Consider the following 20,364-nt stretch of genomic DNA (forward strand, 5'->3'; position numbering starts at 1 on the left):
CGAACATACAAATTGTAAACGGAGGCTTTGACTGCGTCCCTGTTGCTATGGTTACTCATTTTAGATACAGGCTGATGCTACGTAGCCAGAGCATTAATTTAGAACGGTGAAAAGACAGTTTCACTGGAACTACTTAGTAGGTGTCCATTATCAGGAATTAATGGACACCCTGCAGCCAATCAGAATCGAGTATTCACCCAGACCATGGTATAAAGACTAAATAAGGGAGGTTAAATTCATCATTAAAGCACAGTAACAGTCTGTCAGAATTTAAAATGCTTGATCTCCAGTGTAACCCTGACTAAACTGAGCTCCTGATTGGTCCTGATCACTTCACCAGAGAGGTTGATCCCTCGCTACTAACATCAAGACCCACTCTAAGAATCTCAGTCTTGTCTTTGACCCGCACCTGAACTTCCAGCAACACGTAAATAAGCTTGTTCAGCAGAGGTGGGGACTTGAGCCACATGACTTGGACTCGAGTCACAGTTTTAAGTGCTTGAGACTTGACTTGCTGCATGAAGAGAAGACTTGAGACTTGACTTGACTTGGGTTCTGGTGACTTGGGACTTGACTCTGACTTGTACTCTGATGACTTGAAAAGGTTTCTAAAGTCTTGACTTGAGATCTTGTGTTTGTGTAAATGACTTAGATTGAAAGTGATGAGATTTGTTCCAGCAGACGACTGAATTTAAATTCTGTTTTCTGAATTTGTATGGAATGATTGAATTTATTGAAGTTGAAACTGATTATAGAAATCAAACTCATGATGCTCTTACCAAGTTTTTATCCTATTAAAACCATATTGCATTGAAAAGTCCTAGATATTTAGTTTTCTTTAAGATATTAAATTGATACTGGACTCTTGATTTGTTCTGACTTGACTTGCTGTTCTACATTTAGACTTGAGACTTGACTTTAATGACTTGGACCTGACTTGGTAATCTACATTTAGACTTGAGACTCGAGCCTGAAGACTTGAGACTTGAGCGAAGTCGACTTGATCACACCTCTGTTGTTCAGTCATGTTATTTGTCGCTCCCTCAAAATTGTCTCCCATAGGAATTAATGGACTTCCGGCACACTGCAACATAACAGGATTGTCAGGCATGAAAAACTGATTTCATTAGTGAGTGACACCAGATTTTTATTTTCTGGCTCCAGGGAAGAGGTTCTGGGAGCTGCTGGGGGTGAAACTGAAGAGTGGATAGAAAAGGACGTTGGGTTCACCAGGTTGGTTTGTGGGTAAAATCCTCTCCGCTGCCTCTCATCACCTCCAGCTCGTTAAGTCGGGTCTGTTTATCCCGCTGTAATCCATTTAAACTGGTTCTGATTCCTAAACTCGTTACTCAGCCTCCTGATCCAAGGAAGGGAACAAGAGGAACAAAGTGGGACAGACACCGGGAAAACAACATTAAAGAGACACTCAACAGAAAATTAAAGGGAATTAACATGTTATTAACATGTTAATGAACATATGATTAACAGATGATTATGAGTTAATTGGAGACACATAAACAACGTTTGTGTGTGTGTGTGTGTGTGTGTGTGTGTGTGTGTGTGTGTGTGTGGGTGATGGTGGGGGGGGGGTTGGATTGGACAGTGGTGATTGGTCTGATGACTATTGTCTTTTGTGTTTCTGTTTCTTCTTCTATTGTCTCACCGCATTGAATTTCCCTGTGTTTATCTAATCTAATCTAATTCAAAATAACAGACTAATTAACAAGTTATATGCTCCTATACGCCCGACCCAACTTCACCCTTACCCTGAACCTGTCTGACTAATACACTGCTTGAAATCTAAAACTCCAGTCTGAGTGTCTGTGTTTGGGTTCCCCTGTATTCTGTGACAAAATTGTTATTGATAGGTAAAAGACTAGCGAGTAATAAGTGATTGACACAAACTTTGAATACAAGAATTATACATCTATGCAGAAATGTTCTTTTTACAAAGGTTCAATGAGCTTTTAAAGAATAATGTAGCTTCTGTTTTTGGGTGGGTGATTGACAGTGATTTACAGATGATTAACAAGTGAACAGCAACAAAACATAACAACATGACTAGACATAACTAAACACAACACAACATAACAAAACATGTCATGACATGACATGTTTGGAACTTGACATTTTATTGCGTTTTAAAGGATCGTAGGAAACGTCAATCATTGGTTGACTAAAAGAACAGTTTCACAGACTGGATCCTACAGGTTTTAGAAATAATAAATGATGAACTTCGGTTGATGTTTTTTTCCATAAGGACATCAATGGGAATCACACAGCTGTGAACTAACGCAGCCAAAACTATTAGGACATTTAGAGCCTGAACCGACGGTCACTGCTGAGACCTTGGAAGTGTTGGCTTCCCTGCTAAACAACAAATAAACATTTAAAGTCATTTTAACTACTTCATAATAATAAAAAGTGCCACAAGAAAAAGATAAATGCACATAAAAGCCAAGAGGAACTGAAGAACAAAATACAAAATGCTAAAATGTAAAATACTTCTACTAATTCTGACCATGCTGCACATCAATAAGTGCATGATAGCTGTGTTGTGTTTTTATTGTTTGTTTTTTTTACTAGAAAACCAAATTTACCTTATGGAACTATTAAGTTTCAAGTAAAACTGACTTGAATAGAATTATATTATGTACTGCGGAGATTTTCATTAAGTAGTAACAGAGTATTATAATACTTTGCCATAGGTTAATACACAGGTTCATTAATTGGAATGAGGCCGTTGTGAAGTATTGTTCTTCAACTTGTTTCTCTGCTGGGTGGAGCTGCTGACTTCTCCACAATCTGAATTTCGCTTCACGATTGAAGAATCAATATTTGAATTGAAATGAACTGAATTGAACACACTTGCGCACGCATACAAACACACATGAAAGATTTAACATAAACACTATTAATGCAGTCAGATATTGAGTCAGTCAGTTACATAAGTGCCTAATTGGCAACCACATTGTTGCATACACACAGGATGAAAACAGTGGCAGGAGACATTCACTGCCTCGGTCTATCTCCAAGGCAGGAAGCCTCAGAGATTCCTGTTACATGAGTCTGTGATTCCTTTACTTCCTAAAGAGGAACAGGAAAAACAAAATTAATGGTTTGCGAATGTATTCAAATGCAACAAAGGATTCATCAAGGATGTAAAGCAATGGTTTTCTGAAACTGGGAGACAAATAAGCAATACCGTTGTCCATGTTGCTACAAATGATGTTCCCATATGGGGGTCAATTCACATTGAGATATCTGATGTACACCATGATGAGAATGGGTCTCATGTTTCAAAACACTCTGGACAAAATGTTGAAACCTCTGTCACACAAGATGAGATTAAACCAAGCGACAGTGTGTCAAACACCGGAAGCAGAGGGTCTGGCAAGCGGAGCTCTGCTGGAACTCGGTCCAGTGTCTCAACAACATCATCAGCACGCATTAAAGCTGTGGTTGACATGGCCGCTCTCATTGCACGACAAAGGCTATTAAAGGACAAGCATGCATTAGAACAAGAGGAGCTGCTAAGGAAAAAAAAGAGCAACTTGAACTTGTGGAAGTGGAAATAGCCGCATCAGTGGCTAAAGTGAACGTGCTAAGAGGCTCTGGAGGGTCTCGTGTTGCAAGTAGCGCATCTGTGAAATCCAATGGCATGAACTCTTATTGTGAGAGAGGACAAAGGAAAGTTCACACACTCAGTGCTGATGCAGACCCATTTGTGCCTGATACAAGCATCTCAATAAATGGCCAGTCCAGTCCACATTTTTTGGGCACAAGTGGGAAATGTAACTCAGGATCTACAACCTCAACCCACATTGTCAAGACGCTCAGAGGCTAAGAGACATCAAAGTGCAATACAAACTACTCATGCACCTCCACAGTTTCAGCACCAAAGCAATCACCCTGCAGCACTGGTGCCAAGCAGCAGCGGTCAGAGTCACATAATTACAGTCTTGGAAAAACAAAATGAAATAACAGCCTTGTTAGTTCAGCAACAGTCTCTTTCATTTTTGCCTAGAAGAGACATTCAGGTTTTCGACGGTGACCCTTTGCAATATCACACATTCATAAGGGCTTTTGAGCACAGCATTGAAGACAAGACTGACAACCCTAAAGACTGCTTATACTTCCTTGAACAGTACACCAGGGGGCAGCCTAGGGAGCTTGTTACAAGCTGTCAGCATATGGCCCATGATAGAGGATATGCCAAGGCTAAGGATTTGCTACAAGGGCATTTTGGTAATGCACAGAAAAAAAGGTTTCGAACCTTCGTGGCCAACAGGGTTTCAAAGATACTCAGCGTATCGAATCCGTCTCAGTGGAGATATGTTAATACCACCAGCAATCCTGCTGATTTGGCCTCCAGGGGAGTCAAAGTGGAGTCGCTTCTGAAAGATGACACACAACTGACCTCAGTTTCTCATTGGGCCTGAAGAGGAGTGGCCTGTAAACCCTGATGGCTCTGGAAGAATCTCCTCAGATGACCCTGAGGTCAGGATGAGTTTGATGGTGAATGCTGTGCAGGCTGAAGAGGAGATGGATGCAGTAACCCTCTTGATCAATCACTTCTCCTCTTGGATCCATCTGAAGAAGATGGTTGGTTGGATCCTTGAGTTTAAGAGCCTGCTACTGTGTCTTAGTCAGAAGAGGAAGCAATTGAGTGTGACTCTTGCTCAGTCTGGCTTGGATAAGGACCAACAGGAAAAAGAGATGAAAAAAGAGATGCAGAGTATCAAGGCTCAGGCTGTCAGTGGTTCTCTTTCAATTGAGGAACTCAGAAAAGCTGAGATGGAGATCATCTGCTTCTGTCAAAGGAAGAGGTTTCCATATGAATTCAACAGCCTGCTAAAGGGAGAAAGTGTGAAAAGGATTAGCCACATCTACAAGTTCAATCCAGTACTCGAAGATGGTGTTCTGAGAGTTGGAGGATGACTTAGTAGAGCAGCTATGCCTGAAGAATCTAAACATCCTGCCATATTGGCGAAAGACCTTCACTCAGCACATACACCAAGAGGTGGGACATGGTCATAACCACATGTTATCTAGCCTGCGTCAAAGATATCGCATCCCTGGTGCTAGTGTGGCTATAAGGAAAATCCTGTCCAAGTGTATTGTCTGTCGGCAACTGCATGCAGCTCCAGGGCACCAGCAGATGGCAGATTTACCTCAGGACAGAGTTTCTCCAGATGAACCTCCATTCACTCGTGTTGGAGTTGATTATTTTGGACCCTTTGAAGTTAAGTTTTGGACCCTTTGAAGTTGAATTGCGCTCAGATAATGGAACCAACTTTGTAGGAGCTGAGCGTGAATTGAGGGAGGCAATGGAAAGTTGGAATCTTGCTCAAATCAACGCCACGCTCCTTCAGAAAGGAATTAAGTGGATTTTCAATCCCCCTACTGGATCACATCATGGAGGAGTATGGGAAAGTTTGATTAGGTCTGTGAGGAAGGTCCTGAATTCCAGTCTGAAGGTGTCTTCACACAGTTCTTTGTGAAGCAGAAGCTATCATCAACAGCCGTCCCATTACCAGAGCATCCACTGATCCCAATGACTTCGAAGCACTAACCCCATCTTTTGCTGCTTAAGACCATGCCATTTTTGCCACCAGGACAGTTTCAGAAGGAGGACATATATGCTTGTCGCAGATGGAAACACGTTCAGTACATGTCCGACTTGTTTTGGAAACGATGGATCAAAGAATACTTACCTCTACTTCAGGAGCGTCAGAAGTGGTCAAGTGTCAAGCGCAACTTCATTCCCGGAGATATTGTGCTCATAGTTGATGACTCAGCACCTCGCAACTCATGGCTTACAGGAAAGATTGTGCAAACTATCCCAGACAGAAGAGGACTTGTATGTCAAGTGCGAATCCAGACCAAGACCAGCTATCTGGACAGGCCTATCACCAAGGTTTGCCTTCTACAGGAAGCAGAGGAGCCATGAGAACCTGCAGCTGACCTTTGAACTTCATAGACTCTGACTTTGACACTGTCACACGGACCTTGACTACATTTTTTCCTGACTTGACTGAGTGATGGTAAAGATCACTCTTTACTGGGCTAGGGAACTTTCTTAAAAGAAGAACTTTCTAAAGAAGAAAAGGACACACCCTCAGAAGGGACTGTGTCTTATCTTTAAAGTTTTCTTGTTTGTCTACATAATGAGCAGTTGTGTAATTATTGTGTTAGAATAATTAGGGGCCGGAATGTAGAAGTTACATATGTAAGTCTCCTGTATTTTCTATGTTTTGTGGTCTTGTATTGTTCACTGCACTGTCATTTTAGGTGTTGGGCGTGTTCACCGGGGCTTGGGCAGTAATGGTAGTGATGATATTTGATTGCCTTCACCTGTTCACCTTTTTTGGCATTGACAGAGAGAAGGGGTGAGCCTGGGAGTGGATATTTTCTGTTGACCGCACTCACGCCAATTTATGATTCGGTAACTGGTACCAGATGTATTTTTACGTGTTTTTTGAAGTGGAAGAATAAATCGTCAAACGCATATCTTTGAAGTGGAACTGAATTCTTTTCACTATGCGCGTCACAGTGTTTCTCCCATGTTTAGTCCCTCGCAGCCTTTTTGGACTGTCTACAGCCACTATACCCCTGAACGGGGTTAGGGGAAATGACACTGAGGGGAGCGCACTTACATAGCCACTTTAACCATTGATTGATTGCTAGCACAAAGTTAACTGCACTCCATGGACAGCCAGTCTTAATGCCTACTTGGAGAGGGATTGGATCTGTGAGCTGTTTACCACATAACCTGTATAAATGAACCATCTTTATTTAACTTCCACGAATCAGGCACTCTTTTATTTTCCAAGCAGATATTAAAAATTTAAGTTAATGTACATGACTGCGTGGCCTTGAGAGATTTGTATGATGCACTGTCCATGCCACTTGATTTATTATACACACACACACACACACACACACACACACACAGATATTTCCACCCATTCGGCAAACTTTATCGGTGTGAAGTAGCAGCTGTTCAGTGTTGTATTAACCTTTTCTACAAACCAGGAATATAAATAGATGTGAAGCAGCAGCAGCTCAGACACATCAGAGCTTCCGGACTGATATCAACATTTTCATCACTTCACAGAAATCACACAATGCAGGTAACTTGGTAACTTAATAGATCTGTCAGTCTGTTTGTCTATTTGTCTGTCTGTCTGTCTGTCCGTCTCTATCTGTTGACTGTTTATTAGTAGTTATGTTACTGGTTGAATGAGGTTTGTTGATATTCTGCGATGAAGCACAAGGTTCTTAAACTTTAGTTCCCAGCACTTGTTTCTTCTGGGCTCTGCACCGAGAAACAGTTCAAATGCTTGACGTTCAAACTTTGAAGTTGATTGAAGCAGATTAGTCTGTCATATAATAGACTTGCCTTTGTGTTAAATTCTAATCCAGACACTGGAATTAGTCAAACAAATTGAAATAAACAAGTTGGAATGCACTCGAGCGGCATATAACCCAACACAACACAACGCAATGCGACAGAACATTAGTAGACACTGTAACTCATTGGTTAATGAGTTTATGAAGACCGTGGTTTCCAAACGAGATAAGTAACAAAACATAAGGTAGAATAACATGACATGACATAACGTTCCGTAATGTAACAATTTAACATAATGTAACCTAACATGACATAAGTACACACTGCAACTCATAAACATAAAATGACAAAATGATGTAACATGACATCACATCTCTCCCAGGTGGTTTCAGTCGTGCTCCTCCTCCTGGCTCCGGTTCTGATCCGCTGCCAGGTCGTCCTCCCGCTGGACTGCAGCGACATCTATCACCAGGACACCAGCCGACCCAGCGGAGTGTACACCATCTTTCCCATCGGAGTCACGTCTGCTGTCGAGGTACGCTTCATCCACTCTGGGACGAAGGTTGAGACTCATACGATAAAGAGTCTGGTTCCAAGATGAGATCGCCACCATGTGAAAACACTGAGATTCACTCTCACAAAGTGAATAACAGAACAGAATTAAAACAACTTGGCTTTGGCTTAAAGAGACACTGTTAGGAGTAGTAGTGATAGAGTAGCAGAAGTAGGCCTAGTAGTATCAGCAACAACAGTAGTAGTAGCAGTAGTAGTAGTAATACTAGTTGTAGTAACAGTAGTAGTTTGTGGTAATAGTAGTAGTAGTATGGCAGCAATAATCATAGTATAGTAGTATATACAGGATGTGCATCAGCAGGTCGACAGAAGGCCAAACATGCTGTATGAACAGGAAGTGTCTGGGGTGGCAGTGATGTGTGTTGTAAAGAATACTACTTACTTTCTCAAATATATTTTACAAATGTATATAACATGCAGGTTAAAAAAGCTCTACAAGAAGTCACAGGCACTCAGGTCTCTGTTGCAGAAATGAAAAAGCCTTTATTTCATCTGACATTCTTCTAGAGCTTTCTTAGCCTGCACTGTTTTTATGCCTCTGCACCGGGGACAGCTGTGGCCCGAGGCTTAATGTTTTCAGGTTGTCCGTCCCATTCTGCTGAACACGATATCTCAGGAACGCCTTGTGGGAATTTCTTCAAATTTGGCACAAACGTCCACTTGGACTCAAGGATGAACTGATTAGAATTTGGTGGTCAAAGGTCAAAGGTCAAGGTCACTGTGACCTCACAAAAGACGTTTTTGGCCATAACTCAAGAATTCATACGCTAATTATGACAAAAATAAAATGATAAAGTGATGACATTCTATATCCAAAAGTTCAATGGTCAACTTTACATCATAATGTTTTGCTTACCACTGTAGCTGAGAAAACGATCTTGGGTCATTCTACAAAAACGGTGGAAGTGCTGTCACTTACTTTTGCAGACACCAAAATCCTTTAAGTTGACCTAATAATCACATTAATTATATATGTTCAATAAATAAAGACTGTCCTTGCAATGATAAAACAAAGTTTATTGGCGGAGGCAAACAACCACGAGGCGGTTATTTCTAGTTTCTCATGGATCAGCGCCCCATGTCACATTGGCTCTGTTCACACTGCCAGAATTCGGTAGTGACAACCGAACTGATGAATGAGAGTGAATTCACACCTGTCTGGTCACACTGGAGCAGAGCGGAGTCACATGACCAGACTGAGTCTGTACGGGTAACAGGAGTCACTCCGCTGCTCCCATCTCAAGATGGTTGTAAAGAATGTCTGTAACCATGGTAACGTTTACTTCAGACCAATATGGCGGCTACCGTTGCCTGTCGCCTGTTTACTTGACACCAGTAACACCAGTAACCAGAGGCGTCGGTTTATCCATAACAACCTCCACCGACAGCGGCGTCATGTTCTCTTTTTCCACCACATGGACTTGATACTTTTAACCACAACATTTGACTGCAGAACAGGAGGAACAACCTCAGTGTTGAGGAAACAGACTGGATAGAAAATGTGAGAATGTCTCACAGCACTTAACCTCCGTCTCTTTCAAATTAACGGTGATAAAGTTACGTAACGTAACGAGTGTCACGCCCGACGTCACGTAACAACCAGCTGTCCGGTCCGGTTCTGGTTCACACTACTGGACTAACCGAATCCGCTCTCAAATTCAGTATCAAATCAGTAGCTGATTTTTTCGGTTCTCTCCTTAATAACCGAATTGTGTGAACTTAACAGGATGAAGCTCCAGTGAGGAGTGACAGCTGTATTTAGCTGCAGTGTGGACACAGATTTGGATATATTTTATCATCAAGTCTTTGTTTATTAATCCCATTAATTTATCAATCTATTTGTGTGTGTGTGTGTGTGTGTGTGTGTGTAGGTGTACTGTGACATGGCTTCAGAAGGAGGCCGGTGGACGGTAAGCATCACTGTTCTTGTCATTTTACTCATCATGACAGAAGAACATGTAGCAGTCTGACAACAGAACCACATTACCCATCATGCCTCAGCAGTCAGAACTACAGCAGTGGAAATACACAGGGAACATTTACTAATGAATGGCAATGGGCATTAACAAACAATTATGAATGGAATAATAATTTATTTCTAACATTATAAATATTTGTAACTGAGTTATACATTATTAGTAATCACAGTTACAATTTGATATCAGATTCAGAAGTGCAGAATACTGTTGTTAGTACACATTTGTACATTTGTTTTTTTATTTAACCTTTATTTAACCAGGAGTGGAGTCTCACTGAGATTAAAAATGTATTTTTCAAGAGTGTCCTGGCCAAGACAGGCAGCAGCACGGTTGCAGACATAAAACAAACATATAACAATTTAAAACGAAAAAACTAACAAATTACAGAATCATAAGATATCAAAAAACATTCATCAATACATCATTACCTACTGTTATAGACGTACATACAGAACTACATTACAAATTACCTATAAGTTATTTGTTAGACCAGTGTAGTATTGATCAATTCTACAATATATATGTAATCAATCAAACTGCATCATATCCATATCAGCTGGACCAGATCCCATTTAATAAAAGGAAGATATCGACCTTGTATACCAACAAACCCATATATCAGTCTAATCCCCCCCCAGGTGATCCAGAGGAGGATGGACGGCACGGTGAACTTCTACAGGCCCTGGGACCAGTACAAGTGGGGCTTTGGCCGCAATGCTGGAGAGTACTGGCTCGGTGAGACTGAGATCCACCTGACAGCACTGTGCTCATTTTCATTTTCACATAAAACTCTCCGGATGGTAAATTCATGATTTGTAAACCCAAACTCAATATTTTCAAAATTATTTTCATTTTGTCATTTTCAAAATAAAAGCAATTTCAGCTGAATTTAGCTGAGCTACAGTAATGATGCAATAACACTGGGATCAAATTGGCCTTCATGGCCAAAAGTCTGTCTCACTTGGTGAGAGCATCATGTGACATCATCACGTTGTACAAGAGGCTAATTTATTCGTGCAAAATTGTAGCTAGTGATTGATATGCGACTTACAAGTGGGGCGTCTCCTCACTGCTGCTCCATGAGTCGTGCTGGTTGTTCATTTCTTCCTCTCCTCCTTTCCACTGCTGAGATCTCGACCAAAACAGATTTTTTTTTACCAGGTTTGCAATTTCACAACATGAACAGTTCCCCTCCATTCATTGTCTATGACAAGCAAATAATCATGTGCACAAGGCATGATGGGATAGGTGTTGTTGTGAACCAGGCCCTCGGTGGGATGTGAAAGGCTCAACAAGTTTAATATTATGCAAATGAGCAGGCTAAAATACTTTAGCTGCTAACTTTAGCTCTGGTAGGCTAAACAAGTCATGTTAGCTTCCTAGCCTAGCTATCCCATCACATCCAAACAGCTGTAGTCACTTAGCTAGCTCGCTGGCTAGAGTGAAGCACAATTTCAACATTATGTTTTCCAGATGAATACGTGCAGATTAAATTGGGAGGAATGAGGAACCGTTAGTTTAAAAACTTAAAGATCTTCATTTCCAAATGGATCCACTTCCAGTTTAAGAAGATCTTTAACGGTAACGAGGATTCAAAATCCATTTCTGGATTTACACAGCAGAGTTTTGGTTTGCAAATCAGGATGTTATTTCAAAACAACGATTAGTTAAGACAGAAATTTATAATCGTAGCAACAGTGTGTGAAGTCACGATGTCGTCCACAACTGACACCATCATTAGCACTCGACTCAGCTGCATTCGGTCTATATCTGTGTGTTTATCTGTGTGTGTGTGTGTTTGTGTGTGTGTGTGTGTGTGTGTGTGTGTGTGTGTGTGTGTGTGTGTGTGTGTGTGCAGGTCTTGAGAACATCTTCCACCTGACTCTGAGGCAAAGTTACGAGCTGCTGGTTGACATGGAGGACTTCAGTGGAAACAAAGTGTTCGCCCGTTACTCTTCCTTCTCCATCGACCCGGAGTCCTTCGGATACAGACTGCATGTATCTGGCTTCACTAATGGAGGGGCGGGTGAGTGAGTAGCAGGAGTAGAGCAGTAGTAACAGCAGTATTAGTATTAGTGGTACTAGCAGTTGTAGTAGTATTAGTAGTAATAGTAGTACTTCAAGTTTATTTATTTATATATCCCTTTATCACAGCATGTCTCAAAGGATTTTACAGAGAATGTGTCAGAGAAGTGCAGATCAGGTGAACCCAGATGCAGAACAGCAAGGCAGGAGGCAGGCTTGAGAATCAACAAAGGTTTTACTGGTGGTCTCAGCAGACAAAGAATACAGAACATAGGTCTAGACTACCAAACAAGCAGAGAAAGGTGGGCGGCTGAGAACTTAAATACTGGACTAGCAACAAGGGACAGCTGGCGAGGCACTGAACGGCATGTGGGGAACAGTGGGACGCCATCTGCTGGAAAACCCCAAACATGGCAGACTGAGGGACAGATGAGACGGAAACTGAAGCAGGACCAGGTGTGGAGTCAGGGTGACCACAGGAGACAATGTTCCTGACAGAATGAGCCTAACGAGGGAGAGAAAATTAAAATCTATACATTTCTATCATATTGTCATTTATTACCATGCATGCTGCACAGTAACCTTGCGAGGCAGCTGAATCCATCTTGCCAGGCTTCATGTTATCTGTTTGTGGCCGAACCGCAGCGGTGCGGACTAATCGGCGTCCTGTGAGGGCAGCTGGGGGCGGGGCTTAGGTGTGGCGACAGCGAGAAGCGACTGTTCCTTCACAACAATGGCGGCTCCTAAAGAGACTACAGAGATGCTGCTACATCAGTTATTTCTGAACTGGAGAGTATTTCTTCATTGAAAGAAGAGCAAAGAACGGCACTGAAGGCTTTTCTGGATGGAAAAGATGTTTTCGCTCTTCTCCCGACCGGCTTCCGCAAGAGTTTGTTTATATGGTTCGTTGATCTGATTGGTTGAAGTTAGCCCGTGATAGACAGATGGTTCATCCAATCACCTGCCAAGTATAGAGCCTGCCCTTTTCCAAACAGTTTCCAAGGACGACTTCCCAGATGGTTCTGTGTAACAAACCATCTGGCAAGTCAGGTTATCTGCACAGGGTTTGTGTAGCACAACACACAGATCAATAGGGATGTGGTGGTGTTGGCTAACTGGTGTGCGTGTGTGTGTGTGTGTGTGTGTGTGTGTGTGTGTGAGAGAGAGAGAGGAGAGGAGAATGTGGAGGTAGGAAGAAAATGAGGAGGAAAACAATTTGAATAAGGCTAATAAATGTTAGCATACAAGGAGAAACTTCCAAGAAAACCTTGCTAGGAAAAAAATGGAAGAAAGGTTTGGGCGAGCCGAGTCAGAGAGAAATCCCCGCCGTGATCCTCCAGCTGAGATGATTATAATAATAACTTTATTTATAGAGCACTTTTCAAAACAAGGTTACAAAGTACAAGAAAAACCCTTAAAAAAAATGTACTACTAGTAGTACTAGTAGTAGTAGTAATAGTAGAATTAATAGAAGTAGTAGTACTAGTAGTAGTAGCAGTAGTAGTAGTATTAGTAGTAATAGTAGTTGCAGTAGTAGTATTAGTAGCAGTAGTAGTTGCAGTAGTAGTATTAGTAGTAATAGTAGCAGTATTGTGATTGTATGACCTGGTTCTCATTGTGTTTCTATAGGAGACTCTCTGAGTTATTTTGATGGACAGAAGTTTTCCACGATGGACAGAGACCAGGACTCCTCAGCCAGGCATTGTGCCAGAACTTACCTGGGAGGTTTCTGGTACAAAGATTGTCAGCTGGCAAACCCCACCGGGGTTTATCGATGGGGGGATGACGACACAGTCTACGCTGTCGGAATTGTGTGGTCCTCATGGAAAGGCTATAACTACTCCATGAAGACCATGAGTATGAAGATCCGTCCCCTGCAGTAGTTTTCCAGCACTGACACACAGCAGAAGACCAGTAGCTGCTCGATCTCACACCTAGCAAGCCTAAATCTATAAACAGGAACAGATATGTAGGGTCTAATAATATGTAAGTAGTTGCATAAGAAGGCCAAATGCAATAAATTAAAAATATTTTCAACTTTGAGTAAAAAGGCGCCAGCGTCTGTTGCCGGTTAAACAAAGTCTGACTTCATGCATTAATAAATAGTTCCAATGTAGCTTGATTTGATAGATGGAAAACTTGCTGGAAAACCCAGAGGAACAAATACAAAACGACTTCAACCACTGAAGTCGACAACATGAAATTAGATCAGTGAACTGATGGAGAAGCAAAGTGCAGTTTCAGTATTCCTAGTTTCAAAATGCTCATTAGTCATGATAGCTGCAGCAGGAACCATTAAGCTCAGAGTTTGAATTGTTCTCTGCTGTGTGGTGACAATAAATCAGAAGCTGAGCATGAAAACTGATCTGATCTGGTGTGTTTCCTCCTCTCCTGTGTTTTTCTGTGAGCTCCTTCATGTATTCTGTCATTATGGAGGATGAACTCATGATGGACGGGCCTGAAATTAATTACAGTAAGTTTCTCAGAATTCCGACTTTAATCTCAGAACTCAAATACATTTTTCACATGTGGCCCTACCTCTTCCGTACAAGGCTCAGGTTGAAAAAAAATGTAGGCTATAACATTACCTCTTGGTTTTTATCTTCAGGTGCGTGCTGCGTTTATCTTTATGGGATTGTCTGTCTGTCTGTCTGTCTGCCTGTCTGTCTGTCTGCCTGTCTGTCTGACTGTCTGTCTGCCTGTCTGTCTGCCTGTCTGTCACTCTGTCCTCCACTTTATGGGTCTTTAATTGTTGATCTCCACCAAATATAACATGACATGTTTGGAACTTGACATTTTATTTGATAAAAGTGATTCCTACTCTGATTAAACGACTGAACATTCAAACCAAAAGGTGCGTTTTAAAGGATCGTAGGAAACGTTAATCATTGGTTGACTAAAAGAACAGTTTCACAGACTGGATCCTACAGGTTTTAGAAATAATAAATGATGAACTTCAGTTGATGTTTTTTTCCATAAGGACATCAATGGGAATCACACAGCTGTGAACTAACGCAGCCAAAACTATTAGGACATTTAGAGCCTGAACCGACGGTCACTGCTGAGACCTTGGAAGTGTTGGCTTCCCTGCTAAACAGCAAATAAACATTTAAAGTCATTTTAACTACTTCATAATAATAAAAAGTGCCACAAGAAAAAGATAAATGCACGTAAAAGCCAAGAGGAACTGAAGAACAAAATACAAAATGCTAAAATGTAAAATACTTCTACTAATTCTGACCATGCTGCACATATGACACAGCTATCATGCACAATAAGTGCATGATAGCTGTGTTTTTATTGTGTTTTTATTGTTTGTTTTTTTTACTAGAAAACCAAATTTACCTTATGGAACTATTAAGTTTCAAGTAAAACTGACTTGAATAGAATTATATTATGTACTGCGGAGATTTTCATTAAGTAGTAATACAGTATTACAATACTTTGCCATAGGTTAATACACAGGTTCATTAATTTGAATGAGGCCGTTGTGAAGTATTGTTCTTCAACTTGTTTCTCTGCTGGGTGGAGCTGCTGACTTCTCCACAATCCGAATTTCGCTTCACGATTGAAGAATCAATATTTGAATTGAAATGAACTGAATTGAACACACTTGCGCACGCATACAAACACACATGAAAGATTTAACATGAACACTATTAATGCAGTCAGATATTGAGTCAGTCAGTTACATAAGTGCCTAATTGGCAGCCACATTGTTGCATACACACAGGATGAAAACAGTGGCAGGAGACATTCACTGCCTCGGTCTATCTCCAAGGCAGGAAGCCTCGGAGATTCCTGTTACATGAGTCTGTGATTCCTTTACTTCCTAAAGAGGAACAGGAAAAACAACAACAATGGTTTGCGAATGTACTCAAATGCAACAAAGGATTTATCGAGGATGTAAAGCAATGGTTTTCTGAAACTGGGAGACAAATAAGCAATACCGTTGTCCATGTTGCTACAAATGATGTTCCCATATGGGGGTCAATTCACATTGAGATATCTGATGTACACCATGATGAGAATGGGTCTCATGTTTCAAAACACTCTGGACAAAATGTTGAAACCTCTGTCACACAAGATGAGATTAAACCAAGCGACAGTGTGTCAAACACCGGAAGCAGAGGGTCTGGCAAGCGGAGCTCTGCTGGAACTCGGTCCAGTGTCTCAACAACATCATCAGCACGCATTAAAGCTGTGGTTGACATGGCCGCTCTCATTGCACGACAAAGGCTATTAAAGGACAAGCATGCATTAGAACAAGAGGAGCTGCTAAGGAAAAAAAAGAGCAACTTGAACTTGAAGTGGAAATAGCCGCATCAATGGCTAAAGTGAACGTGCTAAGAGGCTCTGGAGGGTCTCGTGTTGCAAGTAGCGCATCTGAAATCCAATGGCATGAACTCTTATTGTGAGAGAGGACAAAGGAAAGTTCACACAGTGCTGATGCAGACCCATTTGTGCCTGATACAAGCATCTCAATAAATGGCCAGTCCGGTCCACATTTTTTGGGCACAAGTGGGAAATGTAACTCAGGATCTACAACCTCAACCCACATTGTCAAGACGCTCAGAGGCTAAGAGACATCAAAGTGCAATACAAACTACTCATGCACCTCCACAGTTTCAGCACCAAAGCAATCACCCTGCAGCACTGGTGCCAAGCAGCAGCGGTCAGAGTCACATAATTACAGTCTTGGAAAAACAAAATGAAATAACAGCCTTGTTAGTTCAGCAACAGTCTCTTTCATTTTTGCCTAGAAGAGACATTCAGGTTTTCGACGGTGACCCTTTGCAATATCACACATTCATAAGGTCTTTTGAGCACAGCATTGAAGACAAGACTGACAACCCTAAAGACTGCTTATACTTCCTTGAACAGTACACCAGGGGGCAGCCTAGGGAGCTTGTTACAAGCTGTCAGCATATGGCCCATGATAGAGGATATGCCAAGGCTAAGGATTTGCTACAAGGGCATTTTGGTAATGCACAGAAAAAAAGGTTTCGAACCTTCGTGGCCAACAGGGTTTCAAAGATACTCAGCGTATCGAATCCGTCTCAGTGGAGATATGTTAATACCACCAGCAATCCTGCTGATTTGGCCTCCAGGGGAGTCAAAGTGGAGTCGCTTCTGAAAGATGACACACAACTGACCTCAGTTTCTCATTGGGCCTGAAGAGGAGTGGCCTGTAAACCCTGATGGCTCTGGAAGAATCTCCTCAGATGACCCTGAGGTCAGGATGAGTTTGATGGTGAATGCTGTGCAGGCTGAAGAGGAGATGGATGCAGTAACCCTCTTGATCAATCACTTCTCCTCTTGGATCCATCTGAAGAAGATGGTTGGTTGGATCCTTGAGTTTAAGAGCCTGCTACTGTGTCTTAGTCAGAAGAGGAAGCAATTGAGTGTGACTCTTGCTCAGTCTGGCTTGGATAAGGACCAACAGGAAAAAGAGATGAAAAAAGAGATGCAGAGTATCAAGGCTCAGGCTGTCAGTGGCTCTCTTTCAATTGAGGAACTCAGAAAAGCTGAGATGGAGATCATCTGCTTCTGTCAAAGGAAGAGGTTTCCATATGAATTCAACAGCCTGCTAAAGGGAGAAAGTGTGAAAAGGATTAGCCACATCTACAAGTTCAATCCAGTACTCGAAGATGGTGTTCTGAGAGTTGGAGGATGACTTAGTAGAGCAGCTATGCCTGAAGAATGTAAACATCCTGCCATATTGGCGAAAGACCTTCACTCAGCACATACACCAAGAGGTGGGACATGGTCGTAACCACATGTTATCTAGCCTGCGTCAAAGATATCGCATCCCTGGTGCTAGTGTGGCTATAAGGAAAATCCTGTCCAAGTGTATTGTCTGTCGGCAACTGCATGCAGCTCCAGGGCACCAGCAGATGGCAGATTTACCTCAGGACAGAGTTTCTCCAGATGAACCTCCATTCACTCGTGTTGGAGTTGATTATTTTGGACCCTTTGAAGTTAAGTTTTGGACCCTTTGAAGTTGAATTGCGCTCAGATAATGGAACCAACTTTGTAGGAGCTGAGCGTGAATTGAGGGAGGCAATGGAAAGTTGGAATCTTGCTCAAATCAACGCCACGCTCCTTCAGAAAGGAATTAAGTGGATTTTCAATCCCCCTACTGGATCACATCATGGAGGAGTATGGGAAAGTTTGATTAGGTCTGTGAGGAAGGTCCTGAATTCCAGTCTGAAGGTGTCTTCACACAGTTCTTTGTGAAGCAGAAGCTATCATCAACAGCCGTCCCATTACCAGAGCATCCACTGATCCCAATGACTTCGAAGCACTACCCCCTAACCATCTTTAGACCATGCCATTTTTGCCACCAGGACAGTTTCAGAAGGAGGACATATATGTTTGTCGCAGATGGAAACAAGTTCAGTACATGTCCGACTTGTTTTGGAAACAATGGATCAAAGAATACTTACCTCTACTTCAGGAGCGTCAGAAGTGGTCAAGTGTGAAGCGCAACTTCATTCCCGGAGATATTGTGCTCATAGTTGATGACTCAGCACCTCGCAACTCATGGCTTACAGGAAGGATTGTGCAAACTATCCCAGACAGAAGAGGACTTGTATGTCAAGTGCGAATCCAGACCAAGACCAGCTATCTGGACAGGCCTATCACCAAGGTTTGCCTTCTACAGGAAGCAGAGGAGCCATAAGAACATGCAGCTGACCTTTGAACTTCATAGACTCTGACTTTGACACTGTCACACGGACCTTGACTACATTTTTTCCTGACTTGACTGAGTGATGGTAAAGATCACTCTTTACTGGGCTAGGGAACTTTCTTAAAAGAAGAACTTTCTAAAGAAGAAAAGGACACACTCTCAGAAGGGACTGTATCTTATCTTTAAAGTTTTCTTGTTTGTCTACATAATGAGCAGTTGTGTAATTATTGTGTTAGAATAATTAGGGGCCGGAATGTAGAAGTTACATATGTAAGTCTCCTGTATTTTCTATGTTTTGTGGTCTTGTATTGTTCACTGCACTGTCATTTTAGGTGTTGGGCGTGTTCACCGGGGCTTGGGCGGTAATGGTAGTGATGATATTTGATTGCCTTCACCTGTTCACCTTTTTTGGCATTGACAGAGAGAAGGGGTGAGCCTGGGAGTGGATATTTTCTGTTGACCGCACTCACGCCAATTTATGATTCGGTAACTGGTACCAGATGTATTTTTACGTGTTTTTTGAAGTGGAAGAATAAATCGTCAAACGCATATCTTTGAAGTGGAACTGAATTCTTTTCACTATGCGCGTCTCAGTGTTTCTCCCATGTTTAGTTCCTCGCAGCCTTTTTGGACTGTCTACAGCCACTATACCCCTGAACAGGGTTAGGGGAAATGACACTGAGGGGAGCGCACTTACATAGCCACTTTAACCATTGATTGATTGCTAGCACAAAGTTAACTGCACTCCATGGACAGCCAGTCTTAATGCCTACTTGGAGAGGGATTGGATCTGTGAGCTGTTTACCACATAACCTGTATAAATGAACCATCTTTATTTAACTTCCACGAATCAGGCACTCTTTTATTTTCCAAGCAGATATTAAAAATTTAAGTTAATGTACATGACTGCGTGGCCTTGAGAGATTTGTATGATGCACTGTCCATGCCACTTGATTTATTACACACACACACACACACACACACACACACACACACAGATATTTCCACCCATTCGGCAAACTTTATCGGTGTGAAGTAGCAGCTGTTCAGTGTTGTATTAACCTTTTCTACAAACCAGGAATATAAATAGATGTGAAGCAGCAGCAGCTCAGACACATCAGAGCTTCCGGACTGATATCAGCATTTTCATCACTTCACTTCAGCAGAAATCACACAATGCAGGTAACTTGGTAACTTAATAGATCTGTCAGTCTATTTGTCTGTCTGTCTGTCTGTCCGTCTGTCTCTATCTGTTGACTATTTATTAGTAGTTATGTTACTGGTTGAATGAGGTTTGTTGATATTCTGCGATGAAGCACAAGGTTCTTAAACTTTAGTTCCCAGCACTTGTTTCTTCTGGGCTCTGCACCGAGAAACAGTTCAAATGCTTGACGTTCAAACCTTGAAGCTGATTGGTCGTTGAAGCAGATTAGTCTGTCATATGATAGACTTGCCTTTGTGTTAAATTCTAATCCAGACACTTAAATTAGTCAAACAAATTGAAATAAACAACTTGGAATGCACTCGAGCGGCATATAACCCAACGCAACACAACGCAGTGCAACAGAACATTAGTAGACGCTGTAACTCATTGGTTAATGAGTTTATGAAGACCGTGGTTTCCAAACGAGATAAGTAACAAAACATAAGGTAGAATAACATGACATGACATAACGTCCCGTAATGTAACAATTTAACATAATGTAACCTAACATGACATAAGTACACACTGCAGC

The 20,364-nt window shown here is 41.7% G+C and overlaps 1 protein-coding gene across 1 annotated transcript; it reads left to right on the forward strand.

Annotated features, from left to right (window-relative positions):
• The first annotated feature begins 7,718 nt into the window (after nt 1–7,718).
• LOC139659154 (microfibril-associated glycoprotein 4-like) lies at nt 7,719–13,817 on the forward strand. Its single transcript, XM_071537374.1, has 5 exons — nt 7,719–7,892; nt 9,802–9,840; nt 10,548–10,644; nt 11,768–11,935; nt 13,564–13,817. The coding sequence occupies exons 1-5, from the start codon at nt 7,719–7,721 to the stop codon at nt 13,815–13,817; spliced, it is 732 nt and encodes a 243-aa protein (XP_071393475.1).
• The last annotated feature ends 6,547 nt before the right edge of the window (nt 13,818–20,364 follow it).

The sequence above is a fragment of the Centroberyx affinis genome, unplaced genomic scaffold, assembly GCF_046629955.1.
Source record: "Centroberyx affinis isolate AG114_WGS23_722 - 3 ecotype Tasmania unplaced genomic scaffold, CSIRO-AGI_Caff_v1 ptg003025l_1, whole genome shotgun sequence".
NCBI classification, from domain to species: Eukaryota; Metazoa; Chordata; class Actinopteri; order Beryciformes; family Berycidae; genus Centroberyx; species Centroberyx affinis.